General features: G+C 42.6%; 1 protein-coding gene across 2 annotated transcripts in view; it reads right to left on the bottom strand.

Moving 5' to 3' along the window:
• LOC139375368 (probable E3 ubiquitin-protein ligase RNF144A-A) overlaps positions 1-21,877 on the bottom strand; it is a 67,996-nt gene that overhangs the window by 9,680 nt on the left and 36,439 nt on the right. For both annotated transcript variants that reach the window (XM_071117089.1, XM_071117090.1), the window contains exons 2-5: positions 20,464-20,614; positions 14,302-14,406; positions 9,014-9,074; positions 4,924-5,143 (exon numbers count right to left, since the gene is read on the bottom strand). In XM_071117089.1, the coding sequence (XP_070973190.1) occupies positions 4,924-5,143; positions 9,014-9,074; positions 14,302-14,406; positions 20,464-20,598 (521 nt within the window). In that variant the 5' untranslated portion in view covers positions 20,599-20,614. The remainder of the gene's footprint in view (positions 1-4,923; positions 5,144-9,013; positions 9,075-14,301; positions 14,407-20,463; positions 20,615-21,877) is intronic.

The following is a 21,877-nucleotide window of genomic DNA, read 5'->3' on the forward strand; positions in this document are numbered from 1 at the left end:
ATGTCAAATTGAAATCCACGTGATTATCAGTGGTCTTGTATATCTTCCATCTCCTAATAATTGCACCCACAGTTGATTTCTTCAAACCAAGCTGCTTACCTATTGCAGATTCAGTCTTCCCAGCCTGGTGCAGGTCTACAATTTTGTTTCTGGTGTCCTTTGACAGCTCTTTGGTCTTGGCCATAGTGGAGTTTGGACTGTGACTGTTTGAGGTTGTGGACAGGTGTCTTTTATACTGATAAGTTCAAACAGGTGCCATTAATACAGGTAACGAGTGGAGGACAGATGAGCCTCTTAAAGAAGAAGTTACAGGTCTGTGAGAGCCAGAAATCTTGCTTGTTTGTCGGTGACCAAATACTTATTTTCCACCATAATTTGCAAATAAATTCATTAAAAATCCTACAATGTGATTTTCTGGATTTGTTTTTCTCATTTTGTCTGTCATAGTTGAAGTGTACCTATGATGAAAATTACAGGCCTCTCATCTTTTTAAGTGGGAGAACTTGCACAATTGGTGGCTGACTAAATACTTTTTTGCCCCACTGTATATAGGTATGTGTTTATGTATGCATATGTATGTAAGTGTATGTACAGTCGTGGCCAAAAGTTTTTAGAATGACAAATTCATTTCAACAAAGTTTGCTGCTTCAGTGTCTTTAGATATTTTTGTCAGATGTTACTATGGAATACTGAAGTATAATTACAAGCATTTCATAAGTGTCAAAGGATTTTTATTGACAATTACATGAAGTTGATGCAAAGAGTCAATATTTGCAGTGTTGACCCCTTTTTTCAAGACCTCTGCAATCCGCCCTGGCATGCTGTCAATTAACTTTTGGGCCACATCCTGACTGATGGCAGCCAATTCTTGCATAATCAATGCTTGGAGAATTTGTGGGTTTTTGTTTGTCCACCCGCCTCTTGAGGATTGATCACAAGTTCTCAATGGGATTAAGGTCTGGGGAGTTTCCTGGCCATGGACCCAAAATATCGATGTTTTGTTCCCGAGCCACTTAGTTATCACTTTTGCCTTATGGCAAAGTGCTCCATCATGCTGGAAAAGGCATTGTTCTTCACCAAACTGGTCCTGGATGGTTGGGAGAAGTTGCTCTCAGAGGATGTGTTGGTACCATTCTTTATTCATGGCTGTGTTCTTAGGCAAAATTGTGAGTGAGCCCACTCCCTTGGCTGAGAAGCAACCCCACACATGAATGGTCTCAGGATGCTTTACTGTTGGCATGACACAGGACTGATGGTAGCTCTCAACTTGTCTTCTACGGACAAGCTTTTTTCCAGGTTGCCCCAAACAACCGGAAAGGGGATTCAGCGAAAATTACTTTACCCCAGTTCTCAGCAATCCAATCCCTGTACCTTTTGCAGAATATCAGTATGTCCCTGATGTTTTTCCTGGAGAGAAGTGGCTTCTTTGCTGCCCTTCTTGACAGCAGGCCATCCTCCAAAATTCTTCACCTCACTGTGCGTGCAGATGCACTCACACCTGCCTGCTGCCATTCCCGAGCAAGCCCTGTACTGGTGGTGCCCCGATACTGCAGCGGAATCGACTTTAGGAGACGGTCCTGGTGCTTGCTGGACTTTCTTGGGTGCCCTGAAGCCTTCTTCACAACAATTGAACCGCTCTACTTGAAGTTCTTGATGATCCGATTAATGTTTGATTTTGGTGCAATCTTACTGGCAGCAATATCCTTGCCTGTGAAGCCCTTTTTGTGCAAAGCAATGATGACGGCACTTGTTTCCTTGCAGGTAACCATGATTGACAGAGGAAGAACAATGATTCCAAGCACCACCCTCCTTTTGAAGCTTCCAGTCTGTTATTCGAACTCAATCAGCATGACAGAGTGATCTCCAGCCTTGTCCTCGTCAACACTCACACCTGTGTTAACGAGAGAATCACTGACATGATGTCAGCTGGACCTTTTGTGGCAGGGCTGAAATGCAGTGGAAATGTTTTTGGGGGATTCAGTTCATTTGCATGGCAAAGAGGGACTTAGCAATTAATTGCAATTCACCTGATCACTATTCATAACATTCTGCAGTATATGCAAATTGCCTTCATACAAACTGAGGCAGCAGACTGAAAATTAATGTGTGTCATTCTCAACTTTTGGCCACAGCTGTATATGGATATATTTACCCCAAAAATATATATGGGGGATTGGAGATGATGCAGACAATTACATTGATGGAAGCAACAATCTTCCCGCAATATTGAGCTGATCCACCCCTAAGAAGAATTAAAAAAAAACATTAACTTTAGCCACCACTAGCTAACAATCAATGGAAGTGATGGGGCATGTTTTTGATTTTTTATTGTATGGGGAAATGATGTTTAAGTAGCAACTAAATGTGGAGTTGATGAGAATTGATTTGGCCATGGTGAAAGTTTGTTGTGGCTGTTAAGAGAAAACCGAACCATGGATCAGTTTCTCCTGGCCCACAGACTACTGAAGTTGTAAAATCCTGAACAGTCCCTTTAACACTGGTGCCTTTCGTGACATCTGAGGACAACTCAACAACTCTCCCCTTCACTCTACTTTCAGATGGCTTTAATACTGGGCCACCATATTCTATAATTTTAAGTAGACAACTCATCCAAATTGGCTATGAGTTACGATCATAAATTGATCTACTTGCTCCCGGTACAACTTTCATCAGATGACTTTAGTCAACCCCGGGTAGCCTTAACTGACCCCATGGGTCTCAGCACTACCGTCAGGCAATCTGCTCCAGCCAATACACTCGGTCATATTAAATATCCACAAAAATGTACTAGATGACTAGAGACTACTACATGATTCATGCCATAGTGTTACGCATGAGAGCAGCAGGCTTCCTGGAACCATCAAATCAAATCAAATTTTATTTGTCACATACACATGGTTAGCAGATGTTAATGCGAGTGTAGCGAAATGCTTGTGCTTCTAGCTCCGACAATGCAGTAATAACAAGTAATCTAACTAACAATTCCAAAACTACTGTCTTGTACACAGTGTAAGGGGATAAAGAATATGTACATAAGGATATATGAATGAGTGATGGTACAGAGCAGCATAGGCAAGATACAGTAGATGGTATCGAGTACAGTATGTACAAATGAGATGAGTATGTAAACAAAGTGGCATAGTTTAAAGTGGCTAGTGATACATGTATTACATAAGGATATAGAGTACAGTATATACGTATGCATATGAGATGAATAATGTAGGGTAAGTAACATTATATAAGGTAGCATTGTTTAAAGTGGCTAGTGATATATTTACATCATTTCCCATCAATTCCCATTATTAAAGTGGCTGGAGTTGAGTCAGTGTCAGTGTGTTGGCAGCAGCCACTCAGTGTTACTGGTGGCTGTTTAACAGTCTGATGGCCTTGAGATAGCAGTAGCTAGGCTGGTATCCAGAAACAGAGAGCTGGCTGGATTGTAAATACAGGTTCCCACAGGGACCAGAGGTTGTGTCCTCACAGTGTCTTCAGTAGAGAGGACAGAGGCTGTGTCCTAGGTAGAGGACAGATCAACATGAGAAGGAAACAATGACAGCTAAATACAATGCATGTATGTACGTGGATCACTGCACCAGGGTTTCCAAAATAAGAACAAATGTATGTTTATGCTCTCAACAAAACAATGCTTACAGTGTCATTTATTGGGGAAAGCCAGTTAAGCAGGTTGATTGAATAAGGCCCCATGTGCTGCTTTTTGGGATGAAATGTCATTCAGTTGTCACGAGTGTAACCCTATTCAACTAGTTTGAGGTGATGGGAAGGAGAGTGTGTTAAAGTGGCAAGCCTTCCCTCTTTTGTTCTCTATTGCCCCTCAAACAAGGGGGAGGCTGATGACATCACGACATGCCATCAGACCAACTCTGGCTTGAATGCCCTATACACCTTGAAGTCTGCAGTAAACTTTTTGCTCAAAACAGATTTTTTTTTTTACCCTTTAGTGTATGTTCTCTAATATATTTATACTTGGGATATCGCTTTTCAACAGTAAAAAGTTAAGATGGCTGGAGGGCATCTTAAAGATGGTGAAGACAGGAGGAGGAAGAGGACAAAACTCCAGCTCTATACCTGGTCTCTTACGGGTAGGAAGGATGTGTCCGGGAGGATAGGAAGTGATTGAGACGAAGAAAAAAAAAGAAGACTCTTGGGTGGTATCTAGATGGTCATACCTTCATACAGACTTTGTTCCATACTGGGATATTCAGGAATACCGGCACTGAACACAAGGTTCACTGATACTCTGTAATCCAAAAGTTTAGCAATGCTAACAAGCACATGTTAACTACATGCTAACAAACACATTGCAAACACTGTGCAGTTTCTGACCTAAACAAGTAACAAAGAAATTATACTCACAGTTTTCAGCACGCACAAAACAAATATTAGCCTGCAAGGCTCCTGATCAAGGAGGGGATTCTCTGCGGTTACCAAGCGAATGCTTAATTTTGGAAGAAGCTAAGCACTTAACGTTAGCTAGATAGCTAACTACCTACTAAATTAGCAAACCAAACGCACAGCTGCAGAGCATTTATCACATTTTAGACAGTTAACTTAAAATAGTTAAAGATTTCTAGCTGGCAAACATTTAGTTGTGAATTCCATACCTTAACTAGATCACCTGGTGCATGCCGCACAACAACGAATGACTCACAAGGCTCTGGTCTACCGTCGTTGTGTGCTTGTAAACAGGCGCCACGTGACTGGGGTCTACCATAAGCTTCATAACAATGTGACGGGTGAAATGAAGAACTCGCTGTTCTTTATCTCCGAACATATTGCACAAGTTGACATCATGTATTTACTTAAAAAGCAGCAAAAATACCCATTTATTTAAAAAAAACTTCAAAATAAATCGTTTAATAAACGGTATTGACAATTGTAAAAACTTCCCGTCTAGTTCCATACCTGGTCTCTCCAGGTAGGAAGGCGGTGATGGGCAGGTTGTTCTCCGGTGGTGGGCAGGCCTGCCCGGGGTGCCAGTTAGCCTTGCAGGCAGAGCAGAACTCCAGGGTGCACACGGCACACTGCACCAGCTGGGGCAGCGCCACCTCAGTCTCCTTCAGCTGGCACACTGCCTGGCACGACGACGACGGGCACCACATCAGACACGGGTCCAGAAGCACCTCTGTGGTGGCACAAAACAAGGTGTCACCAAAAGACTGTACTGTAACCCCAGCCTGCCTGTGTGGTAGTGGCATAGTGACCTGAGTTCATAAGTGATTGTAGTGCCTATGTCGTTACATGTGGTAACACACTTTCAACGCAATTACTTTTTGCAGAAATTAGTGATATTAATGATAGCAAAAACAATCCAAATACAATAATTCCATGTATTTTTTTACTATTTTATTATTGACTGTCATCTTTCATGTCTGTGTGTATAGTGAGATTGTATGTGTACCAAACCAAATCGCAATTGTGACTGACGTAAACAAACTCCCAATCATGTCTAATTTGACATACACAAAATCACCTTCAGTTGGTCCATAACAGGGCAGCTAAATGCACTTCTATTTTTCTCTATTTAAATTAGCATCAACCGAACAAAACTGGCAGATGCTCAATGTTTGGTCTGTCGCTACAAAACAAACCTGATCATCCTGTCCCAATCAAAAACACACAATGCTTGTGTCCAATGCAACAGCCTCTTGCTTGCACACAATTCCACATGCAGTCTTGGGCTCTGCCAAATATGGAACAGTTTCAGACACTATTCTGATTCGCTGGCCTGGAACGTTGATGAGATGGCTGACTGCCTTTACCCACTCTTCTCCCTGGCTTTTCTTAAATATTTTTACCCATTTATGGGGATCTAATGTGGCCACGGTCACCATATTTTGTGTGTGTTCTTGTATGTGTAAGCATGCACACTAGGGTTGAATATTCTCCTGACATTTTACAAAGCGTTCCATCCTGAGAAAAAAATCCCTTTTCTCCCAAGTATTTCCAGACAAAACCGGACGTGTCATTCCAAAGCAATGGAGGACTTATGTAATTGTAAAAAAATAAAATAAAACATTTACTTTGTTCTGTTCATCTTTCCCTTAATCTGGACTAATCTCCCAGTCCCTGACAATATGTTTTTGCGCTAGTTGGCTGTACCTGCACAAAAACTACAGTTTTTTTTCATTCATACGTTTTTTCAGCCAACTTGTTTATAGCACTTTTATTTTGATGACTGATCAAAACTCATTTTCACATGTCTCTCTTGTCCCTCTGCAGCACATACATTTGTAAAAAAAATAGTCAAAAAAACTTTTCACTTAGTCATTATGGGGTATTGTGTGTAGATTGATGAGGAAGATTTTTTTATTTAATACATTATAGAATAAGGCTGTAACGTAGGACTGGACGATATGGAAAATAAATCATCACAATATATATATATTTTTTAATTCGATAACGATAATTATCACAATAATCAAATAATGTTTAAAAAAGGTTCATATCTGCTTCAGACTCAAGAATGCCTGAACAAACCAAAGGCTTTAATGTTTCTTATTTATTGTCAGAAGTAGAACTCACAAGTAACATTTTAACTCCACTTTTTTTTTAAGCTGTAAACCCTTACAAGTCTTGAGAAAGAAAGAAAAAAATACTGCAAGTCAATATGCATTTTAACTCATTTAACTTCATCTAACCAATCACGTCAATATACACAATTGACAAGGTTACTTAGGAATGGCCAAGTGCAGACGATGTCCAAAACATTGCAGTCGGGTCCATTTGTTGATGTGAGCGGCCTTCACCACGTTCGCACCACTATCCGTTGTAATGCAGACCTGTCTGTCTTGACTGAGTACCCTCTGCTATATGAGCCCCGTCAATGAGCCACTCTGCTATTGCTTTACCCGTGTGGTCGTTGGGAAAGTATGATGTTTGAAGGCATTTATTTGGAAGATTCCAGTGCTGTGTGAGAGAAATGTTTGCGGTCAGGGGGCACGTACCTTGGGTCCATTAAATTGATAAGTCTCTTGAAACCTTCCTTTTCGACTGCGCTAATTGGTCGCATGTCCTTGGCAATGCAATGCATAAGATATTTTGCGATGTCCTTGTGTCTTTTAGATGTTTGCTCGTAGGGCATAAACGCTGTCAGTGTTGACTGCTTCGGACGAACATCCCTAGATTGGCTGATTCTTGAGGGGAGTTTATCAATCCGAGGTGCAAACTCAAACTTTCTGCATGTGCCAAATAGTGATTTTTCTTCAGATGGTGACTTGGCCACCTGTGTACGGCAGAATTTGCACATTGCTCTGCTCTTTGTCGGACTTCAAAAAGCCCAACCACTTCCAAATAACTGAAACAGTTGAACCCTTTTTATCAATAATTTCTATGTTGGAAGCTGTTCCTTCTCCATGGCTATCACTGCCACTGTTTGTGACTACATCACACATTTTTCGTGGTTAATAGTGGCTACTCCATCACCCGAGGTGCTAAGTGGTTTTAAGTCGGCATATACCTCTCCACGTGCATATTGTCACTTCTCCGCCGCACGTTCCTGCTGCGTCAGAGGTGAAATGGACTGCTGTACCTAATTATTCTATATCGACATTATCGAAAAATGAATCTAAACGTTTTTATATCGTTAGAGGGATGTAATTACCTCTATAATTATTGATATGTCGCCCAGTCCTACTGTAACATAACAAAACGTGGAAAAAGGAAAGAGGTCTGAATACTTTCCGAAAGCACTGTAGCCCTCTTTCCTCTCTTTGATAGCGACTTGTGTTCAAATTTGATTGGGACAGAGACAGGCTCGAAGCCAGGACACGATAGGTCAACAGGACAAACATTCTGATTCGGGGATGACACTTCTGATAATCCTGGACTGGAGACTGTGAGAGTCCAGGTAAAGAATGAGAGATGTTGTAGAGAGAGTGGAAAAAGGCTGTACATAAATGACAAGGTAGAGGGTTGTCATTGTCCTCCAGATCACTTTAAAATGGTGTGGGGAGACAAGGGACACAGGTGGGGCTCCTGTGACCAGAGTAGACACCTACGGACGGGCACGAGACACCTACGGACGGGCACGAGACACCTACGGACGGGCACGAGACACCTACGGACGGGCACGAGACACACACGGGCGAGCGAGACACACACGGGCGAGCGAGACACACACGGGCGAGCGAGAGACACACACACACGGACAGGCGAGAGACACACACACACGGACAGGCGCGAGACACACGAACGCGCGAGCGAGACACACACGGACGCGCGAGCGAGACACACACGGACGCGCGAGCGAGACACACACGGACGCGCGAGCGAGACACGGACGCGCGAGCGAGACACACACACGGACGCGCGAGCGAGACACACACACGGCACACGGACGCACACACACGGACGCGCACACACACACGGACGCACACACACACGGACGCACACACGGACAGGCGCGAGACACACACACACACGGACAGGCGCGAGCGAGACACACACGGACGCGCGAGCGAGACACACACGGACGCGCGAGCGAGACACACACGGACGCGCGAGCGAGACACACACACGGCACACGGACGCACGCACACGGCACACACACACGGCACACACACACGGCACACACACACACGGCACACACACACGGCACACACACACGGCACACACACACGGCACACACACACACGGCACACACACACACACACACACACACACACACGCACACACGCACACACGGACGCACACACGGACGCACACGGACCCACACACACACACACACGGACGCACACACACGGACGCACACACACGGACGCACACACACGGACGCACACACACGGACGCACACACACGGACGCACACACACGGACGCACACACACGGACGCACACACACGGACGCACACACACGGACGCACACACACGGACGCACACACACGGACGCACACACACGGACGCACACACACGGACGCACACACACGGACGCACACACACACACACATCAGGCTATGAGTAGTGAGGCGGTCACAGATCGTTTCCTCTCCCACTCACCCCTTTCAAACTGTAGCTTCTTGTGTCTCTGCATAACCTCTGAAGCCACCATGCACTCGATCTGAATGAGGAAGAGAAGAGGAACAGTTAGGAACACGTGCTTTTGATAGCTTACCAAGCGAATATCGGACAGGATGCTTTCAGTTAAACCACAATATTATCAATTACTAAACCCCACTCAATTCCAGCATCATTAGAACTAGCCCACCTGTTTTAAAGAGAGGAATATATGCATACTGGCTAGCTATACGGAGAGTTAAATGTGGTCATTACAAGACGATGAAAAGAACATTTGGTTGTGGGGGTTATCAAAGACGTAGCTGTCATAGCAGCTGGATGAGTACACCGTCTGACTTGAGTTACAAGCCAGGTTCTATTAAAGGGCCAGTGACTTTGATTGATTGGAAACATACAGCCGTGCCACAAACCTCCGAGACAGAGAGAGAGTGAGTCCATCAAGCAAACGACCTGGAGAGGCGAGGAGCGGTGCCCTTGGATTGACCTCAAATTGGAGAGAGATGCAGGAGAGCAGAGCCCATCCACTTTGTATAAGCACGATGACACGTTTAGAGGGGGAGCAAGAGCTAGGCCAGATGATTGCTGTGGTGCGAGGGAGCCGGAGCTAGGGTAGATGATTGCTGTGGTGAGAGGGAGCCGGAGCTAGGGTAGATGATTGCTGTGGTGAGAGGGAGCCGGAGCTAGGACAGATTGCCGTGTGGAGAGGCAGCCAGAGCTAGGACAGATTGCTGTGTGGAGACAGCTTGGGGGAAGGCTAATGTCTGCTCAGCAGGAAAAACAAATTAAACAGTCCTTCTGCAGCTTCAGATCTTAGGAATGGATGTGGAGATCTTTGAAAGACATGTGAACAAATGTAATTAATCCAAACAACTCACATACTTATCTATGTTAATAGTAAGTGTTGTTCCAAAGGACTAAATATCAATAAAAGTTGGGCCATGAAAGAAAACAATTTCAGTGACATTTTAAAACCTGTCCCCTTCACATCCAAGACACCACCTTCACTTCCATTGTGTTTGATCAATGCTAATATCAGCAGTTGTTAGCAGGAGCTAAGTACTGAAAAATCTGAAACGTGAATTAAAGTTGCTTGCCCACAGGCTAAGTGTCAAGGTACAGAGACATTAACTATGTGAATGAGTGATCGGTATCTAAGAAACATTATTTATAAATGCATATATTTGTATTTAATGTACCTGCATGCTTATATTGTGCTTTGTTACTTTATTTTTATTGCGTACATTTTTATCTGTGCCAACGTACTCGGTGCATGTGGCAATCATCTTTGCTGGAATTCCCCTCCCACTTCCTGCTTTATAAATCGAAATGCAGTTCCCCATTAGGCCATAATCATTCCTGCCTCAAGAGTAAGGATGTCATCTCTGTCTGTGGCAAAAAATGTTTTCCTTGGATCTTTTCAAAGTTGAGGGTGACATCCATCACAGGTTCAGAAAACTCTTGTCTGTGCTGAACAAAGGAGGGAGCCCCATATGCACTGAGCCTGGCTTAACGCCTGCAAGGAGACCAGTCTTACAAGTTTGCTGAGGCATTTCTCAGTGAAACCAAGTAGTACAACGGTGCAGAGTTGGAGTCTGTCACCTTCAAGTCCAGTGCAGAGACTGCTAGGGTGAACTTAAACAGCTAGGTGGAGAAACAGAGGGGAAAATCAATAACATGGTGGGAGGGAACTGTAAACTAACACAAATAGTGTTGGTGAGTGCCATCTACTTCAAGGGCCAGCGGAAAGAGGAATTTGAGTAGGCCAAAACCAGAGAAGCTCAGTTCAAAGTGAGCAAGATTGTTATCATTTCCACGGCACACTCAATGTACAATTTCCAATTGGCAGTCATCCCTGAGGCCAACTGCCAGACTCTGAAGATTCTCAGATCATTCCCATCATAGGGCATGCTCATTATGCTCTCTGATGAGGGCTGAAAAAGCTGGAGTTTCACCACTGGGGTTGAGAAGCTGAAGAAGAAACTTTAAGAAACTTAAACTCATCCAGGAGCGATTTCTCAGGCATGTCGCCCAACAACAACTTGGATTTTCCCAAGGCCTTTATAGAGGTGCAGGAGATGGGCACCGAGGCAGCTACCCCCACCACGCTTGCAGAATATGACTTTATCTGCTCCTTTTTGCAACCCTAAAAACACACCTTCAAAGCGGACTACCCCTTTCTGTTCTTAATCCAACACAACACCCAGGACATCCTCTTCTTTGGCCATTACTCTGCCTTAAAGGGATAGTCCACCCCCAGAAAAAATAATAATGAAACTTGTGAAAGCCTATTTTCTATCAGAGGGTAAATAAAAATCTCCCCCATGATTTAACTTCTACGTGGGCCATCTGTGAAAATCTGGAAATCGCGTAGGAATGTGTCAAAGTGCATTCAGAAAGTATTCAGACAGCTTGACGTTTTCCACATTTTGTTACGTTACAGCCTTATTCTAAAATATATATTTTTTTACTTTTATAATCCCTTCTCAATCTACACACAATACCCCACAATGACAAAGTGAAAACCGGTTTCGAAATTTTGGCAAATGTATAATTGTTTTTAAATTTTTTTTAAAATAGTTTATGTACCTAAGTATTCACACTCTGTAGAGACTCGAAATTGAGCTCAGGTGCATCCTGTTTCCATTGATCATAATTGACATGTATCTTCAACTTGACTTGATTTGTAAAGGCACACACGTGTATAAGGTCCCACAGTTGACAGTGCATGTCAAAGCAAAAAGCAGGCCATTGGGTCGAAGGAATTGTCTGTAGAGCTCCGAGACAGGATTGTGTCGAGGCACAGATCTGGGGAAGGGTACCAAAACATTTCTGCAGCAGTGAAGGTCCCCAAGAGCACTGTGGCCCCCATCACTTATAAATGGAAGAAGTTTGGAACCACTAAGATTGGCTGGTGCTGGTTGCCCGGCCAAACTGAGCAATCGGAGGAGAAGGGCGTTGGTCAGGGAGGTGGCCAAGAACCCGATGGTCACTGACAAGAGTTCCTCTGTGGAGATGGGAGAACCTTCTAGAAGGACAACCATCTCTGCAGACCTCCACCAATCAGGCCTTTATGGTAAATTGGCCAGATCCTATGTAAAAACAAAAAGCCACTCCTATGTAAAAACAAAAAGCCACTCCTCAGTAAAAGGCACATGAAAGCACACTTGGAGTTTGCCAAAAAAGCACCTAAAGGACTCTGACCATGAGAAACAAGATTCTCTGGTCTGATGAAACCAATATTGAATTCTTTGGCCTGAATACCATGCTAATGGAGCTGGAGAAAACGTGGCACCATCCCAACGGTGAAGCATTGTGGTGGCAGCATCATGCTGTGGCAATGCTTTTGAGCAACAGGGACTGGAAGATTAGTCAGGAAAGCTGAACGGAGCAGAAATCCTTGACGAAAACCTGCTCCAGAGCGCTAAGGACCTCAAACTGGGGCGAAGGTTCACCTTCCAACAGAACAATGAACCTAAGCACACAGCCAAGACAACGCAGGAGTGGCTTCGGGACAAGACCTTAAGTGGCCCAGCCAGAGCCCAGACTTGAACCCGATCGACTTCTCTGGAGAGACCTGAAAATAGCTGTGCTACACCTAGTGACCTGCTTTTCAAATTATATGAAAAAAAAAATATTCAATTTTATTTGGAATGGTAAGCCAGAGAAAATCAAAAGGGCCTATTTATAACGAATATGAATTCGGAGGGCAGAAGTTATTCAATATTAAATTAAAGCATTAGACCTTTCACTAAAGGCATCAGTCATACAAAAGTTACACTTAAATCCAAACTGGTTTTCTAGTAAATTGATAGGAATGTCTCATCTTACAGTGGGGCAAAAAAGTATTTAGTCAGCCACCAATTGTGCAAGTTCTCCCACTTAAAAAGATGAGGCCTGTAATTTTCCCGGTCGCGGCTGGCTGCGACAGAGCCTGGGCGCATCTGTTGACCTGGCCTTCGCAATCACCCGACCACAACCCAATTGAGATGGTTTGGGATGAGTTGGACCGCGGAGTGATGGAAAGGCAGCCAACAAGTGCTCACCATACATGGAGACTCCTTCAAGACTGTTGGAAAATAATTCCAGGTGAAGCTGGTTGAGAGAATGCCAAGAATGTGCAAAGCTGTCATCAAGGCAAAGGGTATCTACTTTGAAGAATCTCAAATATTCTTCAAAATTCTATGTTTTGATTTGTTTAACAATTTTTTGGTTACTACATGATTCCATATGGGTTATTTCATAGTTTTGATGTCAAATCTAGAAAATAGTTTACATTTTTTTTTAATGAGTAAGTGTCCAAACTTTTATCTGGTACTGTACATTTGAAAAATGTAAAAAAAAAAACTACAAAAAACATTGTTTGGTCATTACAGGGTATTGTGTATAGCTTGAGGGGGAAGAAACTAATTTATCCCATTTTAGACTAAGGCTGTAACGTAACAAAATGTGGAAAAATTCAAGGGATCTGAATACTTTCCAAATGCACTTTATATAACTCGTCACAGACAATCACAAATCATAAAGCTTCTAAAACAATTACCAGCGCACCAGATCACTTTGGTATTATTGTATGTTGCTAAGTTTCTAGCTAGCTACCTAGCCCAGAGAGGGAGATCGAGAACATTGCATTGCGGGTTTTGTAGTAGACTTGAGCTGCAACAGATTTCCCAAAAAGATTTCTACCAATCTCTTTTCATTTTGTCCTTATAACATTTGTTCACAAAAACCAAATAAATCGGTTTCACATAGTGCTATTTAACACGGTTAATAATAGGAATTTGTGTTTTGGACTTCCTTGATGATCTGATAGTATGCATGCAATGCATTTAGCCTCACTTTAGCCTCACACTGGAATGATAGCATAAACAGACTGCCATTCCGTCTAGTTTCCCCATCAACCATCACGACTGAGTTGTGTTATGTCTGTGTAACCTACCTTTTGTCTTCTTGATATGAACACATTTTACTTAAGATACTTCTGTCAATTCTGCATTTATTCTGTTTTGCTGAAAACAGCAAGCAACAAGTCCAGTAAAATCAAATGGCATTATCAACTTACCACAACTTTGTGATCATGAATTCACTCACATGAATTCTGGTGTGTGTGTGTGTGTGTAGATGTAATATCATATTCTTAAAAGTAAGCAACTGTACACTGAAAAGTACAAGCTAAAAGATGGTACAATACATTAGGCTCTGGCCCCTTCAATATCTGAATTGCATATGTCCCTGAAACAAATTATACAATTAAACATTTTTGTAAATAATACCTCATTTTCCAGTAAGTGTCCTCTTTCTGGACAGGCAGAGTCTGGACAGCTAATAGCAGTTTCGAGCCCCTCTTTGATAAGGAGTTCCACATACTGCTTCAGGCACTGAAATAAAAACCAAGAGTATGAAATTGACCTCACTCCTTGGCCATGCAGTCAATCAGAAAATGTGCAGGCATACTGCAGGGATGGGCAACTCCAGTCCTCAGGGCAAAAGTGCGACACCAATCAGGACCCCCGAGGACTGGAGTTACCCATCCCTGGCATACTGTATGGTGCGACAATCAATGTGCCTCTCCCTCTTTGAACCCCGTAGTAGAAGTTTCTTGATTGTGTCTGGTTAGCTGAAGAGAAGCATGCTAACCACAACATCCCAATGAAACTATTTTCAACTAATGAGACAGTGAGAGGGCCTTCTAAACAAAGGCTCTTCACAGCTACAAGATGTAATATTGCATAGTGCTACAAATCCAGCCAATTCCCTATTAGCAACTGCAGTAAACATGAGTTCATTACCAAACTAAAAGCCACTGCTCTTTCATAGCTCTGATTGAGCTCCACCGACGACCGACTTGTAATACACACACAAACACACACACACACACATTAAATAGTTAATACACACACACACGCAGCAGACTAAGGCACTGCATCTCAGTGCAAGAGGCGTCACTACAGTCCCTGGTTCGAATCCAGACTCACATTCGGCCGTGATTGAGAGTCCCATAGGGGAGCACACAATTGGGCCAGCGTCGTCGGGCCATCATTGTGAATAAGAATTTGTTCTTAACCGACTTGCCTAGTTAAATAAAGTACATGCACACACACAAAAAGTTATTTTGTTGGCATTTATGCATGTCCCCATTACCGGTAAAACATAATCAAAACCTATTTCTTTCACTTACTTGCTGTGCTGTTTTGTTGTTCATTTGTTCAGTTGTTTCATTCTCAACTACGATTTCTATTGAACGCAGTTTGGTCTTTGCATGTCAAGAAAGGTATATGTCAAATAACACTATTTGACGTGTCAAATAACGACAATCTGTTTCGTTAGCTAGATAACTATATAGCTAGGTGTCATCATCTAAAATAACCCTCATTTATAAAACAGTTCTTATCGGATTAATGGTGGTCGGCCCCAATAGTGGACTTTGCGGTTAGCCCTCAAAATAAAAGTATGCATAATTCGACTATTTGTATCACTGTCAATGGCATACTTTTATTTTGAAAGCAAACCGCAAATTCCACTACTGTGCCTAATCCTTATTGTGGCTAGCTTTACAACACATAACCCGATCCGGTCGAGCCTCACTAGCCAGATGAGGCTAGCTGGCTGCTTAAAACGTTTGCTTGGGCAACAGGGTTAAGTAGCTGGCTAGCTATTTATTTTCATGATCTGAAGTTCAATTACAATAGGCAAACAACAAGTGGCAACCTAGATAATACTTACTCACAATGATTCCTAAATCAGTCCTAAGAAAAACTGAAAATGACTGCAGTTTCTATTGGTCATTGTTTTCAGGCTGTTTGTATTGATGCTAGCTAGGCACCAAGCTAAAGCTAGCTACCCCAGAAGTTGCGGTCAAACAAATGATACTTTATTACCAACGCGGTATTGTAAACACATAGTTCGTGGCCGGTGTTTGCAGACTTTTTTGTACAGCTTTGACTGTGCTAATGTATCTTTTGTGACACGCAAAAACTCAAATGGCGTTCCATAGTATGCATGTCGTGAAGCTAATAGCAGTGACGCTATTACTGTGTAACTCCGGTAGGGCAAATCTGAAAAATAGCGCACTTGGTAGTGGGTACCGGTGCTCGACCAGTTGGTGAAAGCCAACATCACCAACGACAGAGAACGGTAGATTGTCAAAGGCAATGAATTTCATTATCTTGGCTTTAATGGATTTCGCCTTTGAGTTGTCTCGCTGAAATGTTCTTAATCTTTCAAATGACTGCTTGACTTGTTGAATGCTCGATCCACACAGCAGAAATTGTGTGGGCTAGGTTAGGAATGACGTGTTGCACGTGTAGCGCACAATTTTACGTGGTGTTATGTCATGTACCTACATTTTACAGTTAACTCAGTTTTTCACAATTCCTGACATTTAATCCTATAAAAAATTCCCTGTCTTAGGTCAGTTAGGATCACCACTTTATTTTAAGAATGTGAAATGTCAGAATAATAGTAGAGAGAATTATATATTTCAGCTTTTATTTCTTTCATCACATTCCCAGTGGGTCAGAAGTTTACATGCACTCAATTAGTATTTGGTAGCATTGCCTTTACATTTTGTAACTTGGGTCAAACGTTTCAGGTAGCCATCCACAAGCTTCCCACAATAAGTTGGGTGAATGTTGGCCCATTCTTCCTGACAGAGCTGGTGTAACTGAGTCAGGTTTGTAGGCCTCCTTGCTCACACACGCTCATTCAGTTCTGCCTGCAAATTAACTATAGGATTGAGGTCAGGGCTTTGTGATGGCCACTCCAATAACTTGACTTTGTGGTCCTTAACTTCTCTAGGGTAGGGGGCAGCATTGGGAATTTTGGATGAAAAGCGTGCCCAAATGAAACTGCTTGCTACTCAGCCATAAAAGCTAGAATATGCATATATTAGTAGATTTGGATAAAAAAAACACTGAAGTTTCTAAAAAGGTTTGAATGATGTCTGTGTATAACAGAACCCACTTTGCCTGTGGCAGGAAAAAACCTGAGAAAAAATCCAACCAGGAAGTGGGAAATCTGAGGTTTGTAGTTTTGACTCTTGCCCTATCGAATACACAGTGTATGGGGTCATGTTGCACTTCCTAAGGCTTCCACTAGATGTCCTCAGTCTTTAGAATGTTGTTTGAGGCTTCTACTGTGAACGAATGAGAGGGGAATGAGTCATAGGTCTGCCAGCAGCCACGAGCTCAGTCTCGCACGTTCACGTGAGAGCTACCTGCGTTCCATTGCATTTCTGAAGACAAAGGAATTCTCCGGTTGGAACATGATTGAAGATTTATGTTAAAAACATCCTAAAGATCGATTCTATACATCGTTTGACATGTTTCTACGGACTGTAACGGAACTTTTGGACTTTGTCTGCTCGTGCGTCATGAAGTTGGATTACTGGGCTGAACACGCTAACAACGAGGAATTTGGACATAAATTATGGACATTATCGAACAAAAAACATTTATTGTGGAACTGGGATTCCTGGGAGTGCATTCTGATGAAGATCAAAGGTAAGTGAATATTTATAATGTTATTTCTGACTTTGGTTGACTCCAACATGGCGGATATCAATTTGGCGTGATTTGTCGTCTGAGCACCGTACTCAGATTGCATGGTTTGCTTATTCTGTAAAGTTTTTTTGAAATCTGACACAGCAGTTGCATTAAGGAGAATAAACTCTTTAATTCTGTGAATAACACTTGTATCATTTATCAATGTTTATTATGAGTATTTCTGTAAATTGATGTGGCGCTCTGCAAAATCACTGGATGTTTTGGAACTACTGAACATAACACGCCAATGTAAACTCAGATTTTTGGATATAAATAAACTTTACCGAACAAAACATACATGTATTGTGTAACATGAAGTCCTATGAGTGTCATCTGATGAAGATCAAAGGTTAGTGATTAATTTGATCTATATTTCTGCTTTTTGTGACTCTTCTCTTTGGCTGGAAAAATGGCTGTTTTTCTGTGACTTGGCTCTGACCTAACAATCGTTTGATTTGCTTTCGTCGTAAAGCCTTTTTGATATCGGACACTGTGGCTGGATTTACAACAAGTGTATCTTTAAAATGGTGTAAAATACATGTATGTTTGAGGAATTTTAATTATGGGATTTCTGTTGTTTTGAATTTGGCACCCTACAGTTTCACTGGCTGACGCTACCGTCCAACGTACCCTAGAGAGGGAAAGCCATTTTGCCACAACTTTGGAAGTGTGCTTGGGGTCATTGTCCATTTGGAAAACCCATTTGCGACCAAGACTTAACTTCCTGACTGATGTCTTGAGATGTTGCCTCAATATATCCACACAATTTTCCTTCCTCATGATGCCATCTATTTTGTGAAGTGCACCAGTCCCTCCTGCAGCAAAGCACCCCCACAACATGTTGCCACCCCTGTGCTTCACGGTTTGGATGGTGTTCTTCGGCTTGCAAGCCTCCCCCTTTCTCCTCCAAACATAATGATGGTCATTATGGCCAAACAGTTATATTTTTCTTTAATCAAACCAGAGACATTTCTCCAAAAAGTACGATCTTTGTGTGCAGTTGCAAACCGTAGTCTGGAGTTTTTATGGCGGTTTTGGAGCCGTGGCTTCTTCCTTGCTGAGCGGCCTTTCAGGTTATGTTGATATAGGACTCGTTTTACTGTGGATATAGACTTTGTAACTGTTTCCTCCAGCATCTTCACAAGGTCCTTTGCTGTTGTTCTGGGATTGATTTGCACTTTTCGCACCAAAGTACGTTCATGTCTAGGAGACAGAATGCGTCTCCTTCCTGAGCGGTATGACGGCTGCGTGGTCCCATGGTGTTTATACTTGTGTACTATTGTTTGTACAGATGAACGTGGTACCTTCAGGCTTTTGGAAATTGCTCCCAAGGATGAACCAGACTTGTGGATGTCTACAACTGTTTTTCTGAGGTCTTGGCTGATTCCTTTTGACTTTACCATGATGTCAAGCAAAGAGGCACTGAGTTTGAAGGTAGGCCTTGAAATACATCCACAAGTACACCTCCAATTGACTCAAATTACGTCAATTAGCCGTATCAGAAGCTTCAATAGCCATCATTTTCTGTAATTTTCGAAGCTGTTTATAGGCACAGTCAACTTAGTGTATGTTAACATCTAACCCACTAGAATTGTGATACAGTGAATAATAAGTGAAATAATCCGTCGGTATACCATTTTTTTTTTAATTACTTGTGTCATGCACAAAGTAGATGTCCTAACCAACTTGCCAAAACTATAGTTTATTAAAAATAAATGTGTGGAGTGGTTGAAAAACAAGTTTTAATGACTCCAACCTAAGTGTATGTAAACTTCCGACTTCAACTGTAGGTATGCACGGTAGCTTTGACATCGGTTTTTAACATCACCATTAAACTTGACATTGATATGTTCACCGATATATCGTGCATCCCTAAGACAGCCAGACAGTTGTTCCCACTGTTCAAAAGTATAAATGATAGCAGATTGGTTTGAGAGATCCCCTACCAAACCATTACAGTACATTCAGACTCTTGCTACTGAGTTTATATTCAATATGTCAATTAGACAAAACACAATACATTTGATGTAGGCCCACTGACTGGAAGACACCTTAAGTCATAACTAAGATATTTGTCAGTTATTTACTTTTAATGCATAATTTTCTATGGTTCGGCAAACAAATCGTTAGTCATGTTTTGACTTTCTCTCACTCCAAATATACTGAGGGGCGAGTCAAATGGCGGGATTAAAAAGAAAGAAGGGGATAACAGGGTTGGATGCTGCTTAATTTAAGCATCTTCGGGCTTTCACATGCTGGAAAAGTCGTGGCCGTGGTCCCAGCTTGTGGAGAGGTCAAAAGTCAATGTGCCTCTCCTCTGTGAATTCAAGCAACTGGACAGCAGTCCACAATGACTGTAGGATACATTTGTTAAGTTAAATTACGACCAGTATTGTATTTCTGTAGATACATTACAAACAAAATTACAAGATCAAGAAGGGAGTTGGTCTCATTGAGGTTTCAGTGTTTGACCCAGGTAGAGGAATACCATGGACTGACATGTATAGGAGTTGCTCACTCCTAGATCTAGGTATGCGATGCATGTGCTCACAACCTCCAGCCATGTAAGAATTCCTTTCACTTTGTTGACAGTTATATTGTTACATTGATCTGTGCATTCAAAGGCAGTGGTAAACACTGGATCTATATGGAAGAAACAATTGCATAGTATTCACTGCAAGTACTTTACTATCCACATATGGAGGAAGAAAGCACATGACATCGTGGGTGAACAAACACTATTCTTCAGGACGTTAACATGTGCAACACGGATACGGCTCTTTCATAGAGGACATATTGACAAGGACGGTGTAAAACACAACACATACACACTACGGTGCACACAGAGGACATATTGACAAGATAGGGAACAGACGATTTAAGTGCACTCACCAGTGTACAGAAGACACATTGACACTGAGTGATGGTGGTCATCTGCTCCAGGGGAAACTCTCCAAGGCACAATTTGCAGGAGACCAGCGGGTCCAGTGCCAGGTCCCAGGTGGGCCGATACCTGGCTGTGGTCATCTTGCCTGGCACAGAGCTGAGAGCAAGAGAGAGGAGCCCTGGTTAAAAACATTTCCTGAGATGAATCCGAGAATTTGATGCTCTTCCAGCTCTGCAACTGGTATTTTTAATGATAGGTTTACGACGCAGAATGTCTAATGTTTGTCATTTCACAGACAAAGGAAAACTGATATGAGATTCACAATGTGTGAATGAAGATAGCTCAGTAATGAGCATCTACATGATCTGTCCTCATGTCCCAGACATGCAGTTATTTGCTGTGTCATTCTGCATTGGTCAGAAAGGCAGTGTGACACCAGCTCGTTGCCTAAACGCACCTTGTCAGTAACAATCACTTCCCTTCTGGATGCTCTCAGACAGAATAAATACATCTCTAATCCTGCAGCGAGCGTCTTGTTGCTTTTTGCCCGGAGATAAAAGCAGTCGTATTAAAAGAATACTTTCCCTCCGCCGTCATCTCCTCTCTTCAATTTCTGAGAAAAGGGTTTATTTTGGGCCTTCTCAACTCTGATTTTGACTGCCTTTCATCCACCCTGGCTGAGACCGGAGAGGAAGAGACAGCAGTCACTTAATGTCTCTGAGTGTTTACAGGAACTGCCCCCGTGCAGGAAATGTCAACACTGTCAAACTCTCCCATCGCTGCTAGGCAACTGGGGAGAGACGAGGGAGAAAAGGAGGGGCCGGGCAGATACATAGCTTTCACTTGTCTGAGCAGTGAGCACTAACACAATAGCTTCCCTCTCAGAGACCAAAAAGTGGAAGGAGGCAGAAAGGATGAGTGGCTAGTTAACTAATGTAAAATGTACTGTGTCTGTAAAATGTATAAGCTGGAAGTAGAAGCCTAAGCGTTGTTGTCCATTAGTTTATTTCAATTAGGGGAGGGATGGTAGGGTCAGGGGAAAATAAGAAAAACATATGGGGGATTGGAAATAATGCAGACAATTACATAGATAGAACCCACAATCTGCAATATTAAAGCTGATCTACCCCCTAAAAAAAAAAAAGGAGGGGCTGCTATAGGGACAGAGAATGAGTCAATGCTGTCTACACATGCTGCAGGGAGAGAACATGTCCTGACCTGTGCTAAGGCTGCCAAGCTGACAACACACTGGTCAGTGTGAGTCGTTTACAGTGTAGTTTGTCTGGTTGTGTCAAGGTCAACGTGCTGCATGGGGAGTCACCAAAACCAACCTGTGTCAAAAAGACAGGGAGAAGTCCTGGGAATCAGATGTGGTAAATTATTAATCTAGTGACAAAGCAACTGAAATGGGCACCTCCT

This window comes from Oncorhynchus clarkii, chromosome 19, assembly GCF_045791955.1.
Source record: "Oncorhynchus clarkii lewisi isolate Uvic-CL-2024 chromosome 19, UVic_Ocla_1.0, whole genome shotgun sequence".
Lineage (NCBI taxonomy): Eukaryota > Metazoa > Chordata > Actinopteri > Salmoniformes > Salmonidae > Oncorhynchus > Oncorhynchus clarkii.